The 22,508-nt window shown below is 47.5% G+C and overlaps 2 protein-coding genes across 6 annotated transcripts in view; one reads left to right on the top strand and one right to left on the bottom strand.

Annotated features, from left to right (window-relative positions):
* Nucleotides 1-4,561: 4,561 nt before the first annotated feature.
* LOC115656122 (proline-rich protein 2-like) lies at nt 4,562-5,119 on the bottom strand. Its single transcript, XM_030572432.1, has one exon. The coding sequence runs from the start codon at nt 5,117-5,119 to the stop codon at nt 4,562-4,564; it is 558 nt and encodes a 185-aa protein (XP_030428292.1).
* Nucleotides 5,120-6,108: 989 nt separating this feature from the next.
* G3BP1 (G3BP stress granule assembly factor 1) overlaps nt 6,109-22,508 on the top strand; it is a 37,805-nt gene continuing 21,405 nt past the window's right edge. The window contains exons 1-2 of one of the 5 annotated variants that reach the window (XM_030572425.1): nt 6,109-6,231; nt 14,719-14,965. In XM_030572425.1, the coding sequence (XP_030428285.1) occupies nt 14,919-14,965 (47 nt within the window). In that variant the 5' untranslated portion in view covers nt 6,109-6,231; nt 14,719-14,918. The remainder of the gene's footprint in view (nt 6,232-14,718; nt 14,966-22,508) is intronic. The other 4 variants (XM_030572426.1, XM_030572421.1, XM_030572422.1 and 1 more) reach the window with 4 other exon arrangements.

Raw genomic sequence — 22,508 nt, 5'->3', positions numbered from 1 at the left:
AAGTTGGTGAAACAATTGGGAAAGTTCTGAATCAATGGTGGATATTTAACAGCTGTTGGAGAATTCCACCATCCTTAGTACAGAGCCACATGCACCCTGGAGATTAAAATGGTAGTCCTCAGCACTGGAATAAAAAGGGTGCTGCTGGTTGGGAGAAGGAGATAAGTGAGGATTAGATGCCTAATGGGCTGGAGGGAGCTGGCTTGGCTAGTTGCTTCAGGAAATCTCCCTTCAGCCTATGAGTTGTAAGAGGTTATTAAACTGTATAGGAGCAGGAGAACCCTGACCAGCATGGGGTGGAGCATTGAGTGAAAACCTGATAGGTGCTCTAGTTTTTCTGCTTTAGAATAGGTCGGGTGAAATGACAGACAGAAATCCAGCTGGGAACACTGGAATTGCAAGTATCTCCCAAGCTCTGGCTAGCGAGCCGGTGGATTCTGTCTTTGGCCCCCATCCCAATGCACTGCATTAAACTAATCTCTTGAAGAAATCTGCTTTGTAAATTTGAGAATAGGCTGTGATGTGAAGGAGGTGCTGCACAGTGGGACTGAGAGGCATGGGCAGTGGTGTAGAGATTCCAGGATAATCAGTGCTGAAAATGTGACAGATTAGGATTTTGATGCATTGGTCAAACTGTTTGAGGAGCCCAGGACTGGAACAGAAAGGGGCGTGGCAGGTTGGATTAGATGAACTGGCTGAGCCATGCATGGTGAGCTGAGGACTGGAATAGCAGGCCTGCTGCAGGTCAGGAATGGGCTGCGTTGGCAGAGCCGTGTGTGACAAGACAGGAAGTGCACTGTGTAGGAGGGGGTTACAGACATCAACTGACCACTGTGTGCCTGGCTCACTTCTCCCTTGTAAGAACACCAAGCTTCAGTTGGATAAATAATGTGAATGGAGAGTGTCTCCTGCAGGCCCTTAGCCAGAGCAAGCTAAGTTGCTTCTTAAAGCAATTGTTCTTTGAATCAAGCTTAACAGCAGGTTCCAGTTGCCAGTCATGACTCTCACTGAATTAGCTGGACATGGGCCCACCTCAAGGGAGGCAGGGTGGAAGATGATACCAGCCTTGAGGCACAGGGGTCAGGGCGGATGCCATTTCACTGCATATGGAAATGTCGTCTTGTTTCACTGCTGTAGAAGTAGGTGCTGATGTGACTGTTTTTATAAGAAATGGGGTTATTCATGAGACCACACTGCTGCACTGTGCCGTGTGCCTCTCTGAATCTGTATCACAAGTGTCCCAAGTGTGGGGCTGGGAGAGGGGTTATTTTACACGGCTGTCCCTTGGCTTGTATTAAACTCTGCAAAGGCCTTGCTACTGATTTATGAGCTGGCAGCTTGCAATGTGGTTCAGGATATAAATAGCAAAAAAAAAAAAGGGAGGGGGGAATATTAATGCTGAGGATGGCATAATGCCAGCAGTAAATCTCCATACAAGAGAAAAGGGGAAGAGACTTACACAATGGCTTCTTAAAAGACTGTCCTCTAGGGGAACAAGAGGCATTAAGTCCCTACTATAGGGTCAAATGTTATCCTCACTCTGACAACACCTTTGATTAGCTGGGTTTGCACAGGATGTAGGTGAAGGGAAATTTTGGCCCTTTGGAAGAAGATTCAATTCAATTGTCCGCCCCCTGTCGCCACCTCCAGAGACTTGCTGAGATACAGCAAAAACAAACACGTGCTTTAGGAAACTGACCTCAAGCACTGACGGCTTTTACTTTGGTAAAGTAGGGATGTGGTATGAAAGCTAATGTTACCTTATGGAGCTCTTTAATCCTTTCAAGTGACGAAATGCAATGCAACTTGGATTTTATGTGAAAGATCAGTAACTGGGCATCTCTTTCCACTCGGACAGTGATATTTTTAGGGTAGAGAACTGAAAAGGCAATGCAAAAGCCTCAACCCCAGGCTCATTTTGGTGACTTGTTTCTTATCAAAAGTCTAAGAGCAAGTTTAGGTGAATTGATTTATCTGTTTATTTTGGTAAGAAATTGTGAAAGAAGAATGCTAATGTACAAACAGGTGAACTAAGCGATTTGTCTTCTCATCCTGGTGCTCCTGCACTCAACTCCATTTGAGGTGAGCATTGATATCAAGTCTGTGCTTTTCTCGCTGAACATAGCGGGTAACCTTTACTGATCTGATATCCAAGCGGACTTGTCACTTGGGATGTTTGCTGGGAAATTCCCAGGATGGACTTTGATGTCTAATGGGAATGGATTTGATCATATTCATATGCTGAAAATTCTTAAGAGCAGGTCCTTCGCTTTCCCAGTGGGTTAAGGGAGCAGTGAAGATTGAGCACACCTGCCTCACAAGCTGGTAGGGCTTGGTAAACCCAGGGAGCCCTGGGTCAGAATCTTTTAGAGGATTTAGTATCAGCCCCACGGGTGATGGCACTACTGAACCTTGATACTGAATTACGCATTGTGGCAGCCCCAAGGAGATAAATGGGAATGGAGACGGTTTAGTGCTTTGCACAAAGTGGAGCAGCATTAGGACCCTTCCAGGGAGACTGGGTTGGTGGGAAAAAGCACTGAGATACCATGATGATCAGTGCAGCACATGTGCCTAGATGAAGACAAGTGGCAACACCTGTGTGGGCCATACTGTGGTATGGAGACCGTGTGAGGCCTGGGCCCAGGGGGAGGCTGGCCGTGCAGGGGTCCGGAGACTGAGGGAGGCCTGGGCCCAGCGGGTGACTGGGCCGTGCAGGGGTCGGGAGGCTGGGGCCCAGCAGGAGGCTGGCCGTGCAGGGGTCCGGAGGCTGAAGGAGGCCTGGGCCCAGCGGGTGACTGGGCCGTGCAGGGGTCCGGAGGCTGAGGGAGGCTGGGGCCCAGCGGGTGACTGGGCCGTGCAGGGGTCGGGAGGCTGAGGGAGGCCGGGGCCCAGCGGGTGACTGGGCCGTGCAGGGGTCGGGAGGCTGTGGCCCAGCGGGTGACTGGCGGTGCAGGGGTCCGGAGGCTGAGGGAGGCTGGGGCCCAGCGGGTGACTGGCCGTGCAGGGGTCAGGAGGCTGGGGCCCAGCGGGAGGCTGGGCTGTGCGGGGGTCCGGAGGCTGAGGGAGGCTGGGGCCCAGCGGGTGACTGGCCGTGCGGGGGTCAGGAGGCTGGGGCCCAGCGGGAGGCTGGGCTGTGCGGGGGTCCGGAGGCTGAGGGAGGCTGGGGCCCAGCGGGAGGCTGGGCCGTGCAGGGGTCCGGAGGCTGAGGGAGGCTGGGGCCCAGCGGGTGACTGGCCGTGCGGGGGTCCGGAGGCTGAGGGAGGCTGGGGCCCAGCGGGTGACTGGCCGTGCAGGGGTCCGGAGGCTGAGGGAGGCTGGGGCCCAGCGGGTGACTGGGCCGTGCAGGGGCCGGGAGGCCGGGGCCCAGCGGGTGACTGGCCGTGCAGGGGTCGGGAGGCTGAGGGAGGCCGGGGCCCAGGGGGTGACTGGCCGTGCAGGGGTCCGGAGGCTGAGGGAGGCTGGGGCCCAGCAGGTGACTGGCCGTGCAGGGGTCCGGAGGCTGAGGGAGGCTGGGGCCCAGCGGGTGACTGGGCCGTGCAGGGGTCGGGAGGCCGGGGCCCAGCGGGTGACTGGCCGTGCAGGGGTCGGGAGGCTGAGGGAGGCCGGGGCCCAGCGGGTGACTGGCCGTGCAGGGGTCCGGAGGCTGAGGGAGGCCGGGGCCCAGCGGGTGACTGGGCCGTGCAGGGCCGGAGGCTGGGGCCCAGCGGGTGACTGGGCCGTGCAGGGGTCGGGAGGCCGGGGCCCAGCGGGAGGCTGGCCATGCAGGGGTCCGGAGGCTGAGGGAGGCCTGGGCCCAGCGGGTGACTGGGCCGTGCAGGGGTTGGGAGGCTGAGGGAGGCTGGGGCCCAGCAGGAGGCTGGCCGTGCAGGGGTCGGGAGGCTGAGGGAGGCTGGGGCCCAGCGGGTGACTGGGCCGTGCAGGGGTCGGGAGGCTGAGGGAGGCCGGGGCCCAGCAGGAGGCTGGCCGTGCAGGGGTCGGGAGGCGGGGGCCCAGCGGGTGACTGGGCCGTGCAGGGGTCGGGAGGCTGGGGCCCAGCAGGAGGCTGGCCGTGCAGGGGTCGGGAGGCTGAGGGAGGCTGGGGCCCAGCAGGAGGCTGGCCGTGCAGGGGTCGGGAGGCCGGGGCCCAGCAGGAGGCTGGCCGTGCAGGGGTCGGGAGGCCGGGGCCCAGCGGGAGGCTGGCCGTGCAGGGGTCGGGAGGCTAAGGGAGGCTGGGGCCCAGCGGGAGGCTGGGCCGTGCAGGGGTCGGGAGGCCGGGGCCCAGCAGGAGGCTGGCCGTGCAGGGGTCGGGAGGCTGGGGCCCAGCAGGAGGCTGGCCGTGCAGGGGTCGGGAGGCTGAGGGAGGCTGGGGCCCAGCAGGAGGCTGGCCGTGCAGGGGTCGGGAGGCCGGGGCCCAGCAGGAGGCTGGCCGTGCAGGGGTCGGGAGGCCGGGGCCCAGCGGGAGGCTGGCCGTGCAGGGGTCGGGAGGCTAAGGGAGGCTGGGGCCCAGCGGGAGGCTGGGCCGTGCAGGGGTCGGGAGGCCGGGGCCCAGCAGGAGGCTGGCCGTGCAGGGGTCGGGAGGCTAAGGGAGGCCGGGGCCCAGCAGGAGGCTGGGCCGTGCAGGGGTCGGGAGGCCGGGGCCCAGCAGGAGGCTGGGCCGTGCAGGGGTCGGGAGGCCGGGGCCCAGCAGGAGGCTGGCCGTGCAGGGGTCCGGAGGCTGAGGCCCAGCGGGTGACTGGGCCGTGCAGGGGTCGGGAGGCTGGGGCCCAGCGGGTGACTGGGCCGTGCAGGGGTCGGGAGGCTGGGGCCCAGCGGGTGACTGGGCCGTGCAGGGGTCGGGAGGCTGGGGCCCAGCGGGTGACTGGGCCGTGCAGGGGTCGGGAGGCCGGGGCCCAGCGGGAGGCTGGCCATGCGGGGGTCGGGAGGCGGGGGCCCAGCGGGTGACTGGGCCATGCAGGGGTCGGGAGGCTAAGGGAGGCCGGGGCCCAGCGGGTGACTGGGCCGTGCAGGGGTCGGGAGGCTGGGGCCCAGCGGGTGACTGGGCCGTGCAGGGGTCGGGAGGCCGGGGCCCAGCAGGAGGCTGGCCGTGCAGGGGTCCGGAGGCTGAGGGAGGCTGGGGCCCAGCGGGTGACTGGGCCATGCAGGGGTCAGGAGGCTGGGGCCCAGCGGGAGGCTGGCCGTGCAGGGGTCCGGAGGCTGAGGGAGGCCGGGGCCCAGCGGGTGACTGGGCCGTGCAGGGGTCGGGAGGCTGAGGGAGGCCGGGGCCCAGCAGGAGGCTGGCCGTGCAGGGGTCGGGAGGCTGAGGGAGGCCGGGGCCCAGCGGGTGACTGGGCCGTGCAGGGGTCGGGAGGCCGGGGCCCAGCGGGAGGCTGGCCGTGCAGGGCTGGAGGCTGGATGTGGTGGGTTCAGTGGGTTCTCAGCGTGCTGGGGTCTGTGCAGATCCCTGGCTGTGTAGCGGGCCCCGTGGAGCCTAGGCGGCAGGGGCCACTGGCCTGGGATGCTGCTGGGGCCCAGGAGGCTGTGGGAGGCCTGGGCCCTGGTGCTGCAGGCTGGGATAGCCTGGTGGGCTCAGTGGGCTTGCAGCAGCTTGGGGCGGGATGGGGAGCAGGCGACCCTTCCCTCCAGCAGGGGGGGCGCTGCCTTCTGGCTGGGGAAGGGCAGCCCCTTTTTTAGTGGTGCGTTTCCCTTTAAGAGGTTCTAGTCTCTGGCCTGTCAGTCACGCCCATGAGTGCTCTCTAATTGGTTATCGCTCTCAGTGCTGGATTGAGTGCCGCCCCTATCTAAAACGGGGTTTACCTTGCTAGATTTCAAGGACGCCGCTGTACGGCTCAACCACGCTACTAGGGCATCTGAGTCCCCGCCTTCTCCAACCTTCACCTAATAGCGAGAGGTGCGTCGCCTCATTGGCCAGTGGGGAAGTCAGTTGAGCTTTGTCCCGCCTCAGTGGCTGAAACTACAACGTCTGTTGGCTGGTACCTACGTCGCTCACATTAACAGCCGCCTGCTACAAGGCAGTGGGATGGGGTGAGTTGATTGCCGCTCATCAAGCACCGCCCTTTTTTCGCAGCTCTGGCCAAACGGCGTCCGAGCTGGGAAGTGCGGCGCTCAGCGATTGGCTGGGGGGTTGCGGCGGGGTTAGGTTGCGCGCCGGATATATGTAGCCGGCGGGTGAGCACGCCGTTGCGTGAGGTCTTTCCGTTCCCCGACCGGCCTGTAGCGAAGCCTCCTGCTCCAGTCCCGCTCCGTCCGCAGGTAACGGCGGAGGGGGCCGGCCGCGGCCTCTCCTTCGGGCTGCCGGGAGCGGGGCGGCTGCGAACGGCGTCACGTCCTTCCCGGGACGGTTGCGCCACCTCCCACGCCCAGCGTCACAGACACGCGCGGGCCGGCTGAGCTGCGGGGTTCGGAGCCTCTTGGCGAGACGGGCAACAAACAGGGGGAGGAAGCTGGTGTTCTCTCCCCCCAGCCCCGGCGGGGGGGGGTGTCTGTGGGAACGGGGGGGGGCGGGGCTGTAGGTTACCGGCGGGGGGGGTGTCTGGGAGCGGGGGGGGCGGGGCTGTAGGTTACCGGCGGGGGGGGGGGTGTCTGTGGGAACGAGGGGGCGGGGCTGTAGGTTACCGGCGGGGGGGGTGTCTGTGGGAGCGGGGGGGCGGGGCTGTAGGTTACCGGCGGGGGGAGGATGGCTGTGGGAACGGGGGGGGGCGGGGCTGTGGGAACGGGGGGGGGCGGGGCTGTAGGTTACCGGCGGGGGGGGGTGTCTGTGGGAACGGGGGGGGCGGGGCTGTAGGTTACCGGCGGGGGGGGGTGTCTGTGGGAACGGGGGGGGCGGGGCTGTAGGTCACTGAAGGGGGGGGGGGGTCCGGGGCTCCCGCAGCTTCCTGACCTGCAAGGATCAGAGTGCTCCATGCACACAAGCTGGAGACGGGGGCTGCCAGCGCTCTCCGTGGGGACAGCAAACCTGGAGCAGTTTGGGCTAGAACCGCAAACCGTTTCACGAAACGGGTCCTTTGCTTGAAAGCCCTTGTGTGTTTGGCATCATGGATGTGAGCGGAACCTTCCTCCGAAAGGAGTGAGGCTGTAGAAATAAGTAACCGTTGTTGGAACCTGGACAATAGTGTCCTCGCTGAAAGCAAACATTTGAAAGGGGGGAGGAGGAGTTCAGAGGAGGGACCCAAACAGGAGAGAACGAAACTTCATTGTGTGAGGCTAGATACAAAGCTGCAAGCTTTGTTCTGTGCTTTACATAGCCTTTGTTTTCTATCAAATATGTAAAATGCCAACATGAGGTAGCTAGGCTGCAGAGTTTCTTCCTGGGTTAAGGTGGCATGGAAAAATACCCACCCCTCGAGAGTGTAGCCTTAGTCAACTGTAAATCTCTGCATTGTACAAAAGAGGGTAAGTTTCACCCCTCCTTTGCAGATGGGGTAACACTCCTCTCTCTGTGGAATTAAATGATTTATCCAAGGTCACACAGCAAGACAGTGGTGGAGCTGGGATTAAACACAGAACTGTGTAGAGGAGAGTGTCTGAAGAGCTCCCAGTCACATGTGAGGCTCCAAACTGATTTGATTGTGAAAGCCCTACCTGTATTACTGTTCATCACTTTGGATGCCTTCCATAGAGTTAGTTTGCAAGATTGTATTTGGAATTACTGGTATGTGGATGTTATGTGTGGTGAGACATCTGCATTAAGCATTATGTATTCCATGTGAAGGAAGTGGCATCTTCTTAGTTGGATGTGAGGCATGTTTGCAGCAAACAGCTATGTTTCCAGTCTATTTTGTCAGGCCTATCCTTTCACAAACAAATGACAGCTTTAGGAAATGTAGAGAGGCTGCCAAGCCCTGAACATTGTAACTTCTTGTTGGTATAAATTAAAATCATTTGGAATGTATTTTAGGCCATTATGCATATCTTCTCAACCTGTTTCAGCTACTGAGGCTTACTTTCTTCTCTAGAAAATAGCATCTTCTATACACTAAATCAGTCACTTCACTTAGTCATGGGCAAAAGGGGTTAAGAGAATATGCTAGGTTCTCAAATAAGATTTCAGGGAAAATGAGAGTAGACTACATATTTGGTCACTGACTTAGATTCTCAGAGGTATATGACAGTTGTTGACTGTGGTAGAATGTTCACCCTCTTCACATCTTTCAGAGGATACTATGCATTTGTCTGCTGACTTGAAGTAAAATCAAGTCATGACTTGCAGCAAAATGTCTAAAGTACAGCTGCTTGTTCTACCCAGTTACACCTGAATGTCATTAAACTGCGAGTTTCCTTTAAGTAGTTGGATAACTAAAGACCTGCCTGAAACAGAGTAATACTATTGTGTGAGGGAGAAATTCATACATTTTTGTTCCCAGGTGTCAGAAATATGCTTTAAACATTAAAATGTATCCCTCAGATTATGCCTTAAGAGCAGTTTCTAAATATCTTATAAAATGTAAGCATGCAAAATATATCCGTGTACTCATTTTTTTGTGTTAGAAGTTGGCTGTTAGAAAGCAGTACGTTTCAAGTCTCGTTTGATTTAAATCCATTGTTATAAGGTTTTAGCTTAGTAGGAAGATGGGGAGGTGTCTGACTTGGTGAATTTACATTAAGTATTAATGTAACCAACTTGAAAGCTAGAAGATGGAAGCAAAGAAAGGAAAAATACTTGCCTTGTGTTCATGACATCCCCAAACTCCCTAGCAAGATGTAAATCATTTGGGAATCTTTTGTAGGCGCTCTAATGTGGAATGACATAGCAAAGAATCCTTTGCACCCTTTCATGGTCCTGGGCAGCCACAAAAGCAGCAAAACTAATAAAGGTACAAAAATGGTGTCTTATCATGTCTGTTAGTGACAAGAGGAAATTTTTTTTGTATAATAGTTCACTAGTCCTCAATTGGCTATTTGTCCATTCTGCTGTAGCCATGGTATCACTTTAGATGGTGACTATCAAGGATAGTAATGGCACAAATTTGAACTTTTTATCTGTTTTTAAAATCTACTAAAACTTCTGAAAATTACTTTTTAAAGAAGTCCATTATTTACCTGGGAGCAGTAGTCATGATGTTCTTATCTATTTGTTAAAGTACCAAACCAGGCTGCAAGCGCTCTCGGGGGGAAATAACTAAATTCACTTTAGTCTCAAACTTCCACAAAGGTTGCTAGAAAACACGTGAACTGCTTTAAAGACTCACTGTATTGAGTCTACCTCTGTTAGCTCAGTGTTATCAAACAGCATTCTTAAGGCTGAAATTTAGACCAAAAAACCTTTTCCTAGTAACATTTCAGTTCATGCTGTGGAAAAACACCTCACAGGATGGCTTTAGCACGTCACCTGCTGAAGATTGTTGAGAACTCTACTGAAAACACATGCTAATTGAGATTGTGCTTTTCCCTTGCACATTGTGTATACCAAATTATACACAGGAACACTAGTTAAAGAAAGTCCAGTTTAAAAAACAAACCTGAGGACTAGTTTCTCAAGGTTTTTTGGCCTTTAACCTTGGTGACTTTGAGTGAGAGCTGCTGAAATTGACACATGACAGGCCCTGTTGGATGAGTTACCAAACACTTGTAAACTAACTGCTGCAGCTTTCCAGTGACATAACCCAAGCCTTTTTCGCTGCGTATTTTTAAGTGACATGGCAGGTGGGAAGTTGAACAGGAGCAGTCAGAAGGTGGATTAAAATGGAGTAGGTCTCAGATCTTATGACAAGTGATGCTGCCGTGTGCATGTACATATCAGCTACTGTGTTTGTTGCACTTCATCTTTGGTTTCATTTATGTAATAAGAATTTTTCACAAAGTATGGGCATGTGTACAGTTATTGACATGCATTTTAACTAACTGATTGGTATTGAAAGTCTTCAGTGTTGGATTAAAATATCAGTCAGAATTGTTTCAACTAAAGCTGCTGTGTTGGAAATGTCCAGCTGCTTTCTCTAGGAAAAAAGAGAGGTTAGATACTAAATGCAAACTATTAAATGAATGCATCTGATACTAGCGCAGGGGTTCTCAAGCTCTTCTGAATCATGCCCCCCCCAACTTTTAAATATTTTTGGAGCCACTCCCAGTGCTGTTGTGCTGAGTATTAGATGAAAGAAAAAAGTGTTAAACACTGTGAAATTATCCAGGGTACAACCTGAACTGATGAACAGCTGTCTCTACTCAGATCTCCAACATGGGGAGCCTTTTACATTGCTTTGCTCTGAGAGCTACCACTCCTGGTCTGCTCACACACAGGCTCTAGCATGTTACTCACAGTTGTATGAGTGCTATAGCCACTCATGAATTACACTGCAGAACACCACTAGGAAATTCTAAGTCCCAGACTTTCCCCAGAAGTGTATGTCTTACACTGTCCAGCTTTCTCCTGGACAATGCATGCTCATGTAAAGCCTGTCTTCTGATTAATAGAAAATGATCTGCACAAATCCAGTTATCTCAAATGGGGTTTCCCAAACATACTGTTTTAAATAAAACAAGTTTACTAATTACAGAGGATAGACTTTAAATGACTACAAGTAAGGAGGCAAAAGAGTCAGAATTGGTTACAAAAAAATAATAAAAAATGCAACTAATGCCTAACTTAACAAGCAAAGTGAATTCAAGGCAAAGGTCAATCTCTCTCTACATTTTTCAGTCTTGCTGGCTGAATGTCTTTCAGTTAGAATCCCTCCCCCAGTCCAATGCTGCTTCCTTCTTCCTCAGGTCTTGTCAATGCTGTGGATAGAGAGAAAGGGAGAGAATTTGGGGCATCTGCTCTCCCTTTTTAGTTCTTTCTCTTCTTCAAGAATAATCTTAAGTCGAGGTCCAGGAGACAGTCTGTGTTGAGAGCACCAATCTGTTTTTGTCAAAATGTAGATTTCTCTCTTTCTCCCCCTACCCCCACCCCGTCTTTCCTGCCTAAGAACAGCCACTCAACCATGCGATGGTCCACCAGACTCCATTTGACACCTGACTGAGGTGTTAGCCACCCCCTGCCTCTGTGGAGCTGGCCCATGACTGCTCTACAGACCTGGAACATGTCCCAGCAACATCACACACTAGAATTCCATGACACTACATGCAATGCTGTCGTACACATCCCACCAGGACAGCAATGATCATTCTCAAATGATCTCACAAGAAACATCCTGCACAAAATTATCATAATCTTGTAAAAGGGGTGAATATGGGGTACAGACTGTCACACACCTGTTGCAAAACTTCTGGGATCCTGTTTTCAGATGGCAAAAACATTTTTCTCATGTCTAAAGTCATGCCAGCATTGAAGTGGGGACAAGAGCAAGATGGTCAGGATAACTTGCTCTTTTAAAGTGTGCATGTTGCATAACATACTAAAACCACTTTTCCATATGCTTGTCCAATGCTAATTTTATCAATCTCTCATAGTATTCATACTTAACTCTAACATTTGTATTGTTACTTAGTTCCCTCTTAAAGTGAAATCTGAGGGGTTACTTGTGTTAGCAATAAAATGGGACTGAAATAAGACCTGTGTCTATATTTAGAAGAAGCTGCAGTGGCCCAGTGAATCCAGATGGAAAATTTGTGGACCTAATGGTGAATGATTTTTCTTCTCTTCATTGGGCCATTGAAGCTGCCCATAACTGTCAAAAAAAACTGGTTATTATGGCAATAACATTGCAATAGCCCCTCTCACTTTGGTTGGTTGAGGAAACTGCAGAAAAGGTACAAATACTGAAAACAGCTGACTTATAGGACTATTGAAGTACTTAAATTAGCACATGGTGTACAGAAAATACTGACTGTGTCTTAATAAACGGATACCTCATGCTTCTTGGCTCAAATATCTTGTAAACTGTCAGGACTAGAAACACTAGAGCAGGGGAGGCAAACTATGGCCTGTGTGCCAAATCTGGCCCATTAGGGCTTTCAGTTCAACCTGTGGGATTGCCAGCCCCATGGCGCTGCGCCACTCCTGAATGTAGCTGGCACCATGTCCCTGTGGCCCCTGGAGGCAGAGGGCTCAGTGCCCTGCCCTTGCCCGCAGGCACTGCCCCTCGCGGCTCCCATTGGCTGGGAACAGGCATCCGCAGTCAATGGGAGCTTTTGGGTGGTACCCGCAGGTGAAGGTAGCGTGTGGTGGAGCTCCCCGCCCTGCCCCACCCCTTAGAAACCACTGCTGGACATGCTGGCCACTCCTGGGATTTGGCACAAGGGCAGGGCAGGCAGGGAGCCTGCCTTAGCCCTGCTGCATGCTGCTACCACCCTGGGGCTGCTCAAGATAAGCGGTGCTGGGTTGGAGCCTCCATCGCTAACCCCCTGCCCTGAGCCCCCTCTGAACCTCTTCTGCACCCCAACCCCTTGTCCTGAGTCCCTTCCTGTACACTGAACCCCCTCCTGCACCCCAGCCCTACATTTATGGCCCTGCATGCAATTTCCCCACCCAGTTATTACACCTGACTGTCATATTAAACTGTAAGTTTACTTTAAGTAAGCTTTAGTTTGCCCAGCCCTGCACTAGAAAATCAATACAAATGGGTTTAGGATCAGTAAACTTCTGCAGGCACTGGTCCAGTACCACAGATCAGAAGTTCTTATGCCTGAACTAGGACCAGCATTTTGGGGGTGGGGGGCATTGTGTCCTAGGATTTACAAAACCTAATGGTAGTTGAAATTTCTATGAATTTTCTGAAGCTTTTCCTCTTTCTGTGCATTTAGAAGGCTAGTAGGGTTGGAGATCTGCTTTCATGTCGAGTTTACAGGCAGATATGCCAGTAAAAACAAACAATACCCAGTAGGGTTTGCAACATGTGGTACAACCTTGTGCTAGTAGCAGGAGAACCTGAAAGTGAAACTGCTTAGTCCATGGTACATCTCATTTTGGACACAAAGTACTCCTGCGAGAATTTGCCTAAAAATTCTGCATACAGTATTTTAAAATTCTACATTTTTTATATATATCAAAATAACACAGAATAAGGGGTTCCCACTGCCAGGCAGGAGTACTGGGGGAAGAATAAAATTCTGCAGGAAACATTAATTCTGTGGAAATTATGCTTTATGCAGTGGTGCAGGATTCCAGCAGGAGTAAAAAACAAATGGTGAAATAAACTGGATCTGAATTTTTTTTGTCTAGAATGTAAGTAAAACCAAAACCATCTTCTCTATCCCAAGCACTCAATTTTTAACACTCATGGTGACCTTTTATTTGACCCCCTTGTATCCAGATCTGCAAGGGTAAATTTTGAAACTTATTGCCTTCTGATGAAAATAATGCTGAATAGATTAGTCCTTTTTTGAGACTGGTTCTTGCTGACTCCAGCAGTATAGGGAAGCTAGCTTCCAACCTATTGTATATTGTTCTGAAAAAGTGAAGAACTCTGTGTAGGTTAGTCCTTGTTCTTTCACTGAAATATTATAACCCCCAATACCACTAGTATCGCCAGCAGCATTGTATAGCAATGTGGTGTTTGGGTCAGGATATGAAAAACTTACTAGGTGCCTATTAGGCAGAGAATGTTATGAAATGTCATGAGGAAGCTCAGTCAGTGGGGTCCAAGGGCAACATCTTCATGAGAAACCTTGAGCCCTGCTAACCTCAGCTGCTGATTATGGGAGAAAGTTGGGATTTCTACCAGGTTTCTCTCCCTGAGCCTTATGTATGTTGGACTACGTCTTTAATATCCGCCTTTAGCTAGTAGATGTGGTGATAGAGTGAAAGCTGCACCCTCCCATGCCCCTAGCTGCAGGTAGGGTAAGAAATTTATTTATTTATTTTGGTCTGTTTAATTTCTTCCCTACCAAGAGCTTCTTATCTTCTCTGAGGGGAGCTGGTCTCACTACTCTCTTATCCTTCATATTCTGGGGTTTCTTCTCTTATGACCATCCTCCTGTGCCTGCCTCTATAGCATGAAATTAACATTCTTGATCCACTACTGCTCTGATTCTAAATAGCAGCAATGAAAAGCACTAGTTAGTTTAGCTCTTGCTGCTTGGCAAAACTGAACAGCAGCAGAGGCACTGGATTTTGTCTACAAACTGGCAGACAATGCTGCATCTATTTACTCTTGGTTTGTCTTTGGAAAGGTTTATTATCAACAATGAGACTGGAAATGTAACTTCTGCAGAATACAAGTAATTTAGTAAGTTTGTGGCTTATTTATTAGTATTGTGTAGAGGCCTGTCTGGAAAGGTTTCCCCTCTGCCATTGGCAAGTGGTGGAGTGTGTGTGTGTCTAGATAGATACATACCTGTACCCCAATATAATGCTGTCCTCGGGAGCCAAAAAATCTTAACGCATTATAGGTGAAACAGTGTTATATCGAAGTTGCTTTGATCTGTGTAGCCCTGCCCCCCCCCCCCCCGGAGCGCTGCTTTACTGTACTATATCTGAATTCATGTTATATTGGGGTAGAGGTGTATATTTTTCCAAATATTGGTCTGGGAAATGCTAACTTTAAACTTACTTTTGAGCTGTTTTGCATATTTTTTTATATGTGATTTTTTTAGCATGTCATCGAGCAAAAAAATCTCATCCCTCTAAAAAAAAAAAAAATTTTCTGTGTGGTACAATGTAGATTTTTCAAGGACGCTTTTAAAAATTTAGATGGTTTCCTGTCATGATGGTTTGGCTATATTATTTCAACCAGGAGATATGCCTCTGGTTCAGACCCCTGCCCCCCCCAGCTGCTGTAGTACGTCATTCATATATAATGTGTTTCATCAGATTTTCAGTACTCTCTGCAAAGGAGGTTAGTTGTTATCTCCATTTTACAGAAGGAGGAACAGGAGCAGAGAAGATTTGCCCAGGATCAGCTGGCAGTCAGTGTCAAAGCCTGGAATAGAACTCAAATCTCCTGAATCACAGTCAATTGCTCTGTTCACTAGGCTGTGCTGCCACCCTTCTACAAGTTATATGGCCTCCCTTCTACAACAGTAACTAGAGTTTATTGCAGACCTAGTGTTGGCTGGCTGAAATGAGTGAGTGTACTGATGATCCAGGTCAACTTTTTGTTAGAAACAGGTACATTTTGAATTAAAATGTCCTTTAGTAATCATAATCCACTTAATTGTATTAGTATACACCAGGGGTAGGCAGCCTATGGCACGCGTGCCAGAGGCGGCACGCTGGCTGATTCAGTGGCATTCATAATGCCTGGGTCCTGGCCACCGGTCCGGGGGGCTCTGTATTTTAATTTAATTTTTAAATGAAGCTTCTTAAACATTTTAAAAACCTTATTTACTTTACATACAACAATAGTTTAGTTATATATTATAGGCTTATAGAAAGGGACCTTATAAAAACGTTCAAATGTATTAGGGGCTCGCAAAACCTTGAATTAGAGTGAATAAATGAAGACTCGGCACACCACTTCTGAAAGGTTGCCAACCCCTGGTATTCACTGTACACTTTTTAATTACTCTGTGCTGGGTTGACTGAGGTTCACTTGCTGCTATTTTTCAGTGGGCAGTCACTGATAGGTTGCATTAGCAATATTTCACAGGAGAAAGTAATGTAACAGTTAAAATACCAGTCACTGTAACTCATTACAAATTCCATTATTCATGAATAAAAGACCTTGTGTCAGACATTCCAGCACTTAGCTTTGTGCACCTACTTCCAAAGAGATGAGGTTTTTGATTTATTGTATCTGTAGAGGCAACAGAGCAGTTTGTGCCCATTCAGCTGCTGCAGTCTGTTGGCTTTACTGTAAACTAACTATGCTTGGAAGTCTTTCTCACACTCTCCCATACAGTCAAAAGTACAAAACAGTGCTATTGTCTATAAACAGGTAACTTTCTGAAATTCTTTCTGCTTTCCATCTGCCTTCACATGAAGGCTTTCTTTTTCATTTAGGGTTCTTGGCTTTTGAAATTTAAATAAATATGTGAACCATTTAGGTATTTTTTTTTTAAAGGCTCCCTTTATCTTTTCAAGTACAGTAGAACACCAGAGTTACGAACTGACCAGGCAACCACACACCTCATTTGGAACCAGAAGTACACAATTGGGCAACAGCAGAGACCAATACCAAAAAAACAAATATAGTACTCTATTAAATGTGAACTACTAAAACAAAAAAGGAAAGCAGAATTTTTCTGCATAGTAAAGTTTCAGAGCTGTAGTAAGTCAGTGTTCAGTTGTAAACTTCTGAAAGAACAACCATAACACTTTGTTCAGAGTTATAAACACTTCAGAGTTACAAACAACTTCCATTCTCAAGGTGTTTGTGATTCTGAGGTTCTACTGTAGTTATTCCCCAACTCATGGAAGACAGAACTTCGACATTAATTGCCCATGTTACTGATAACTAATGCATCAAAATTTCTGTACCTGAACTTCATGGGGTGCTGGCCCCTACAGGTGCATGCAGTCTTGCTTGTCAACAAAAACTGTTCTTTTAATAGCCTCTTTCCCCAGGTAGTTGAGGGTGAGTTTAGTGGGCTATCCATTCCTTCTGGTCTCTTGTAGCTCAGTATTTGTTGCATATTTAAACACTAAAAAGGTATTTCCTTGAAAAGTTCATATTACTTATTCTACTTCAGAACAAGCTGTCCTAATGATATGCTTCACCAGCTAGGAGACCAGTGCTTTGGATTTCACTTAGAGATGCATGTTTATCCTGCTTGTACCATATTGTTTATCTGATCTGTATTGTTCGTAACACTATCATTTTCCACAGGTACCCACTTGCTTCCCCCCCCCCCAATTTGAGTGAACAAAGCCAAATGGATCCATCTAAAAGATTTTCGGAGCAGAATGGAATATTTATGTGTTCATTATTAGTTATCTATATTTTGTTGTTTAGTCCATTTTCGGGGGAGGTAGGGATTTTCTCTTAAGTTTCTTTACTGTGTTTGCTCTTTTTCATTCGTCCCATGGTGGACTCACATTGGACTATGATTCTAGTGTAGGCTATTCTACAGTCATATTGACAAATCACTGTTTATACTGTGCCATTCTCACATGAGCAGGTCATTCTCACCTGTTACTAAGCAGCCTGGAAAAATTGGAAAATGGCACTTCATTACAGCAATTGTGATTACTAATGACTATATCTTAAATATCCAATAGCCTGTATTTTTCAAGCATGGAATAGGATACATACAACTTCTTTAAATCTGTTACTGTACAGGTTTTTCTAAGCTTCAGCTTTCAAAATGTAGCAATTGATAGAGGTTAAGGAACTACCAACACAGTCAGGAGCTAGGATATATAGTAACTATAGTCATACCCTGAACTTTGCAAAAATCCTCACATGGAGAACCTATTGAGTGCATGGTGCCAGAATGTCCCTACTATAACTAGATAAGATTATGGAAGTGAAAAAACTAAAAATGTGTTGCAGCTTCTCAAGGCTGTTGTGGCGTCACTTAAGTGGCGTGACAGTGGTGAGAATCCTTGCACACACTTGCCTTATGGTTACAAAGGCTTGGGACAGCTTTCCTCAGAATTCTGTAAATTTACAAGAAGTCATAAAAATTGGATTGATGTAACAGATATCAGATGAGTCCTTATTTTTAAATATGGTAACTGTAGAAGATTGAGGATCAGACTGTTTGCAGGATTATTCACTACATTATGCTGCAAAATCTTCCCATCAAAAGAAACTAATGCTTCGAAGTGATTTTGGTATTTTGATATTTTCTCTAAGGTTAAAATATTGGCAAAAAGATATAGTGATGAGTTAGGTGGAAGGTAAAGGTAAAAGGGGCTGTGAAGGTAAGCTATTCAGAAAGACTGTAGCCTGATCCTGAGGTTTCTAGAAACCATTTCTTCCCCTCTTTGTTTTGATTTCAACTGTGTAAAGCACCCTTCTGGTAGCACACTTGGTAGTACTTAAACACAACAGCAGTCTCCTCAAAAGGGATGTCTGGAATGCTTTTGATTAAAAATGTCAGTTGAACCTACCCCCCTGGGATCATTATGACAGATTAAATGGCTTTAGTGATCACTAGCTGGCCTCACTGTGAACCTGAACTCTGCATATAGAGCACAGGAGATAAGGATATCTGGAGGAAATGTGACACAACTAGGACTCAGTTGAATTTATAACTTCAGCCTTGGATTATTGAAAACCACGGGTTAGTTTATTTTGATTTATATAGTAATTTGGGTGAATGCTTTAGAAGAGCTAAAATTGATTAGCATTAAACTAAGCTGAAAGAACACCTATCTATCACAGTCCAGATATGGTAATAAGCTGTGACTCTCAATCTTAATTTGTTGAATGCACTGTATGCATAAATCAGTTTTTAATTTACATAACTATACTTTGGAAACTCTGACTCGCACTGATTTTTCTGCAAAGTTGTAGCTTATAACAGATGATGAAAAATTCCACCAACCAAGTAAAGACCAATTTAGCTGAGATATTTGTCTAAATTTAATCTCTTGCTTTAATACATGGCTAGGGTTTAAATTTTGGTAGCAGTATACAGAATGTAGTTAACCTGTTGGTTTTATGCTGGAGTAGAGTAATCTAATAAGTTATTCCTTACACTGGGAGTAAGATGAATGAATATTAGGAAATCATTTGGTTTCCAGCTCTTCTCTTAAGGCCCTCTCCCTTATCACCACTGCCAAAAAGATAGGTGTGTGATAACTCAGGCACTCAGATATTACTGTGATGTGGGACAGTATAAAATACACATTTACATTATCCTGTTCCTTGGCCATAGGATAATGATAGCAATATATTCTTGAGTGGTGTGGAGCAATTATTCTTTCTGGAGAGATGAGGTTTATATTGTTCAGGTTGTTGGCTGGAGAACGTGAGCAGATGGTTGCTAGTAGAAAAGCAGCAGGTGCAACTGAAGTAAAAACAGATTGCTGTCCACTGATTAGATCCTGTTGGTTTTTTCACTTTTCTTTTTAAATCTGCTTAATAAGAGTAGGACTCCTTTTATTACTCTCTGCATGTACAAGTCAGCAGTAAATGAAAAGTCTATATCAGGACTAAGTAGCAAGTATTGAATTAGAATTGCCCTATGCTAATTTAGTCTGGTATTTGTATGATAAAATCCATCTTTGATTAGCAGAGGTGGAACTCTGTCTTCAGGATAGTAGTGGCACAATCTAACACAGCAGCATGCAAAGTAATGTGAACCCTAGTGGCTAGGAAACATTCATCTATGAAAGGAAAAAGATACAAATCAAAGGGGGAAGGATTCTGATAAAATGGTGGGTTTTTTTTGTACAGTATATTCTGTTGGATTTGGGACTTTGTCGAATTCTGTGATAGTAGGTCATGACAGTGCTGTGAAACACAAGTGTACCAATTTGGACTTCCATTCTGAAAGCAATAGAAAATGGTTATCTTTGTGTGTCTAATTCAGCTTCCACTGAAGTGAGTGAAAAGTCTCCTATTGGGTCACTGGGAGTTAGATCAGGCCCCCCCGTATGTGGGTATTCCAAAATCTTTTGTGTGCTACAAAAAACAGGCTTATAGGCAAACAAGCAAGTATTATGTCATCTACTAACATGCTATCCAGCTCATTTACAAATGTAAACAATGATATGAGTATGAGAAAATCCAATCATTCATGAGTTTGTTACAGCATCACTGTGTGATCTGTGCAGTAACTAAATCTTGCTTCTTTTCTTAAAGTGAGTATTGGATAAGACTTTACTCCTATTTTTCATCATTATTAATTCTGCCAATTTAATATTCCCCCCCTTTCTTTAATAGTTTGAGGTTATTTGCAGTGTCATCCTTGGGATTTTGAATTTTCACCTAATTAAATTAAGTACCCAGTTACATTAATAGTGGATGGGGAGCTGGATCTATACATATGTTTCACATGTTTTTTGCATAAACATCATGGTTAGAAACTTTTTTTTTTTTTTTAAATAAAAGCTGAGTCTACAGAATCTGAGTGTGTCTTGTGGGCCAGATATGTGCGGCTCCCTTGGTCTTTGGTGCCTTGCAGAATTCTTGAAATTTATATCAAAAGACTGAAAGCTATTCAGTCAACTTTGAGAGAACCTGGTTTTAGTTTTAGTTCTTGTTTAACACCATTACCTGTAGGACCTTGAAGAAAGGATGTGTGGTGTTTTTTTTGTTGTTTCCAAGGTTTTATACACCAGCCTTTTCAACAAAAGGAGCAGGAGCTCACAAATACGTATCCTCTGGGGCATGTCAAATCTTATTTTCTGGGATTTGGCATTCCTGAGATTAAGGTAAAATATGAACACATTTATTAAGTCACAAATTAGACCTCTTTTTATATACATTTGGGGGTGGGGGAAGAGAGCACAAATCTTTTAATTCTCCGTAGATTATCTTTAAATAGCCCTTCACAACTTAACTCTACTTTACCTAGCTGATCTAGTAACATCACAATGTTGAGCCATGCTCCTCCTTCTGTCTAAAAGTTTCCAGCCTTTGCCCATCAGTAAGGCTGTCACTTTAAACGCTTTTGCAGTCTCTCCCACGCCACTGCCTATGTAGGCAAAACTCCTGATACAATCTGTTCAGCCGTTCTCTTATCCTCCAATTCATTAAAATTCATCTCAGATGTGGTGGTCTACAAAATCCTCACTGCATGTCATAGCTAGCATGACTGTTCCCCCACTTTCCTTTTTCTGACTTCCTCGTGCTGCTTCAATCCTTGTCATTGTTCACCCTTCTCCACTCCAATTTAAATAACTAAATGTGTAACTTACACAGCTGTATCAAGCGTCACCATATTAGTTTGCTGGTATGTTGTATCCCTGTTCCCTAACCTTTGTCTGTTTTTGTGTCTTTTTTTACTGTCTTCCAGGACAGGGATTGTCTCCTACATTTTCATAGTACCCAGCCCAGTAACATCTTGGTCACAACTGAGTTTTTGGGTGCTACCATGATACTTAAATGTATTATTCGTAAGTCCTACCAAACGGAGAATAAACCTCATCTGCATGGTTTGGTTACTGTAGAGAAGGAGGCAGCGTGTGGGCTATCAGATGAACAAAGCTGAAATGTATAAAGAATCTGATAAGGTAGACTTAGGAATTTGTGATATTCAGGACTTCCCTGATTTTTTTATTTTTATGGAGTTTGAGATTACTGTTTGTGTATCTGCTACATCCTCCACTGTGGCGATAATTTCCTCTGCATGCCTATGTGCATATTGGAAACCATCAATATTTGTCTCTTACTAAATTGTTCTGGTGTTATCTTAGTTACAGACCATTAGACTGCTGCATGTTGTAAGCTTGATGGGGCTTCTTGCCTATAATTTGGGCAAAAACACTCTTCTCTGGCAGCATAGGGCTGGAGCCTTAGGTATGCTGGAACAGGGCATAGTGCATCTGGGCAGGGCAGATCAGTAATTTTTTTTTTTTTTTCACTCCTGAATCCTGAAGGTAATTTGGGGCAGTTCTGCTGACTCAAGGGTGTACTGAGCTTCTGGATGCCCCTGTATGCAGGGGGAAGGGAAGAGAAGTTCAGGAGCAGGTGTCAGAGCCAGCTATATTAGCTTGGTTTCCCTGGATATTCTACATACGGGGAGTACCCAGCTGGCTTTCCATCCCTGTTGGGTTGCCAGAGCAGAGCTGAGACTTTGGCCCAGAGTGAGACGGCATATACAATTAAAGGCAAGAGCAATACTTTATATATGTGAAAACTCTGTAGGCTTGGCTTTGATTTTGATTATTGTTTTTGAGAGTCAAGTGACTTCTGTTCAGGACTGTTGATTAGAATTCTGTCTCTCGAGTCCATCTCTTGCTGTTTCTCCCCCTGGCTCTTTAGAGAAGACTGAGTCCTGTGCAAAACTTACACTTGGCTAATATCAGGACATGTTGATAACGACTTGTCCTACTGAGAATAGGACCATTATGATCCCTTAATAGTCAAATTTTGTATGTCTGTGTTTGTAGTTTTCTTCATCTTTGAACGACTTGCTTCCTTGCGCATAGCTTTTATCAAACATGTGACTCAAGGAATTTTTAGGATGCACATGTCCTTAAAGTCAAACACCAAAGCTATTGACTTTCGCTTTCAGAATATTTCTGATGAATTGGTTTATGATGGACTCCAATTGGTTGTCACTTTAAAATAACAAAACTAAGAGTGTGTCTACACTGCCTGTGTTAGTCACGCTTTATCGGTGCGGGAGAACTCTCCTAGCAATAAAAAATAACCACCCTGAACGAGATGTGATAGCTTTTATTGCTGGGAGCATGGCTCTTGGCAATAAATTGTACTGGGTGTGTGTGTGTGGTGTTCCCCCCCCCCCCCCACACACACGCCCCTGAACGACTAAAGTTTTAGTGCTGAAAGTGGCAGTGTAGACACAGCCTAAGATTGAGATGCGGTGCTGTACTTCTTCAGAGGTGCAGCACAAAAGATGTAGCCCAGGTAAGAGAGGGCAAAGGTGGCTATGTACCACTCCAATTCTGGGCTACCTCCTGGATTGGTGTAGCCTCCAGAATGAGTTAAAGCAGGTCTGGAGGCTGTTCTGACTTAGGGCAGCCTTGCCTGGCCATCTACAGGCTGCTCTGCATCATACAATATTCAGAAAGGCTATTTTCTTTCTCTCTCTCTCTCTGTGTCTCTACCTCCACGATGGCATTATGCCAG

This window comes from Gopherus evgoodei, chromosome 8 (assembly GCF_007399415.2).
Source record: "Gopherus evgoodei ecotype Sinaloan lineage chromosome 8, rGopEvg1_v1.p, whole genome shotgun sequence".
NCBI lineage: Eukaryota > Metazoa > Chordata > Testudines > Testudinidae > Gopherus > Gopherus evgoodei.
The sequence above is the reverse complement of the archived record's forward strand: the minus strand, read 5'-3'. Positions and strand labels throughout refer to the sequence as shown.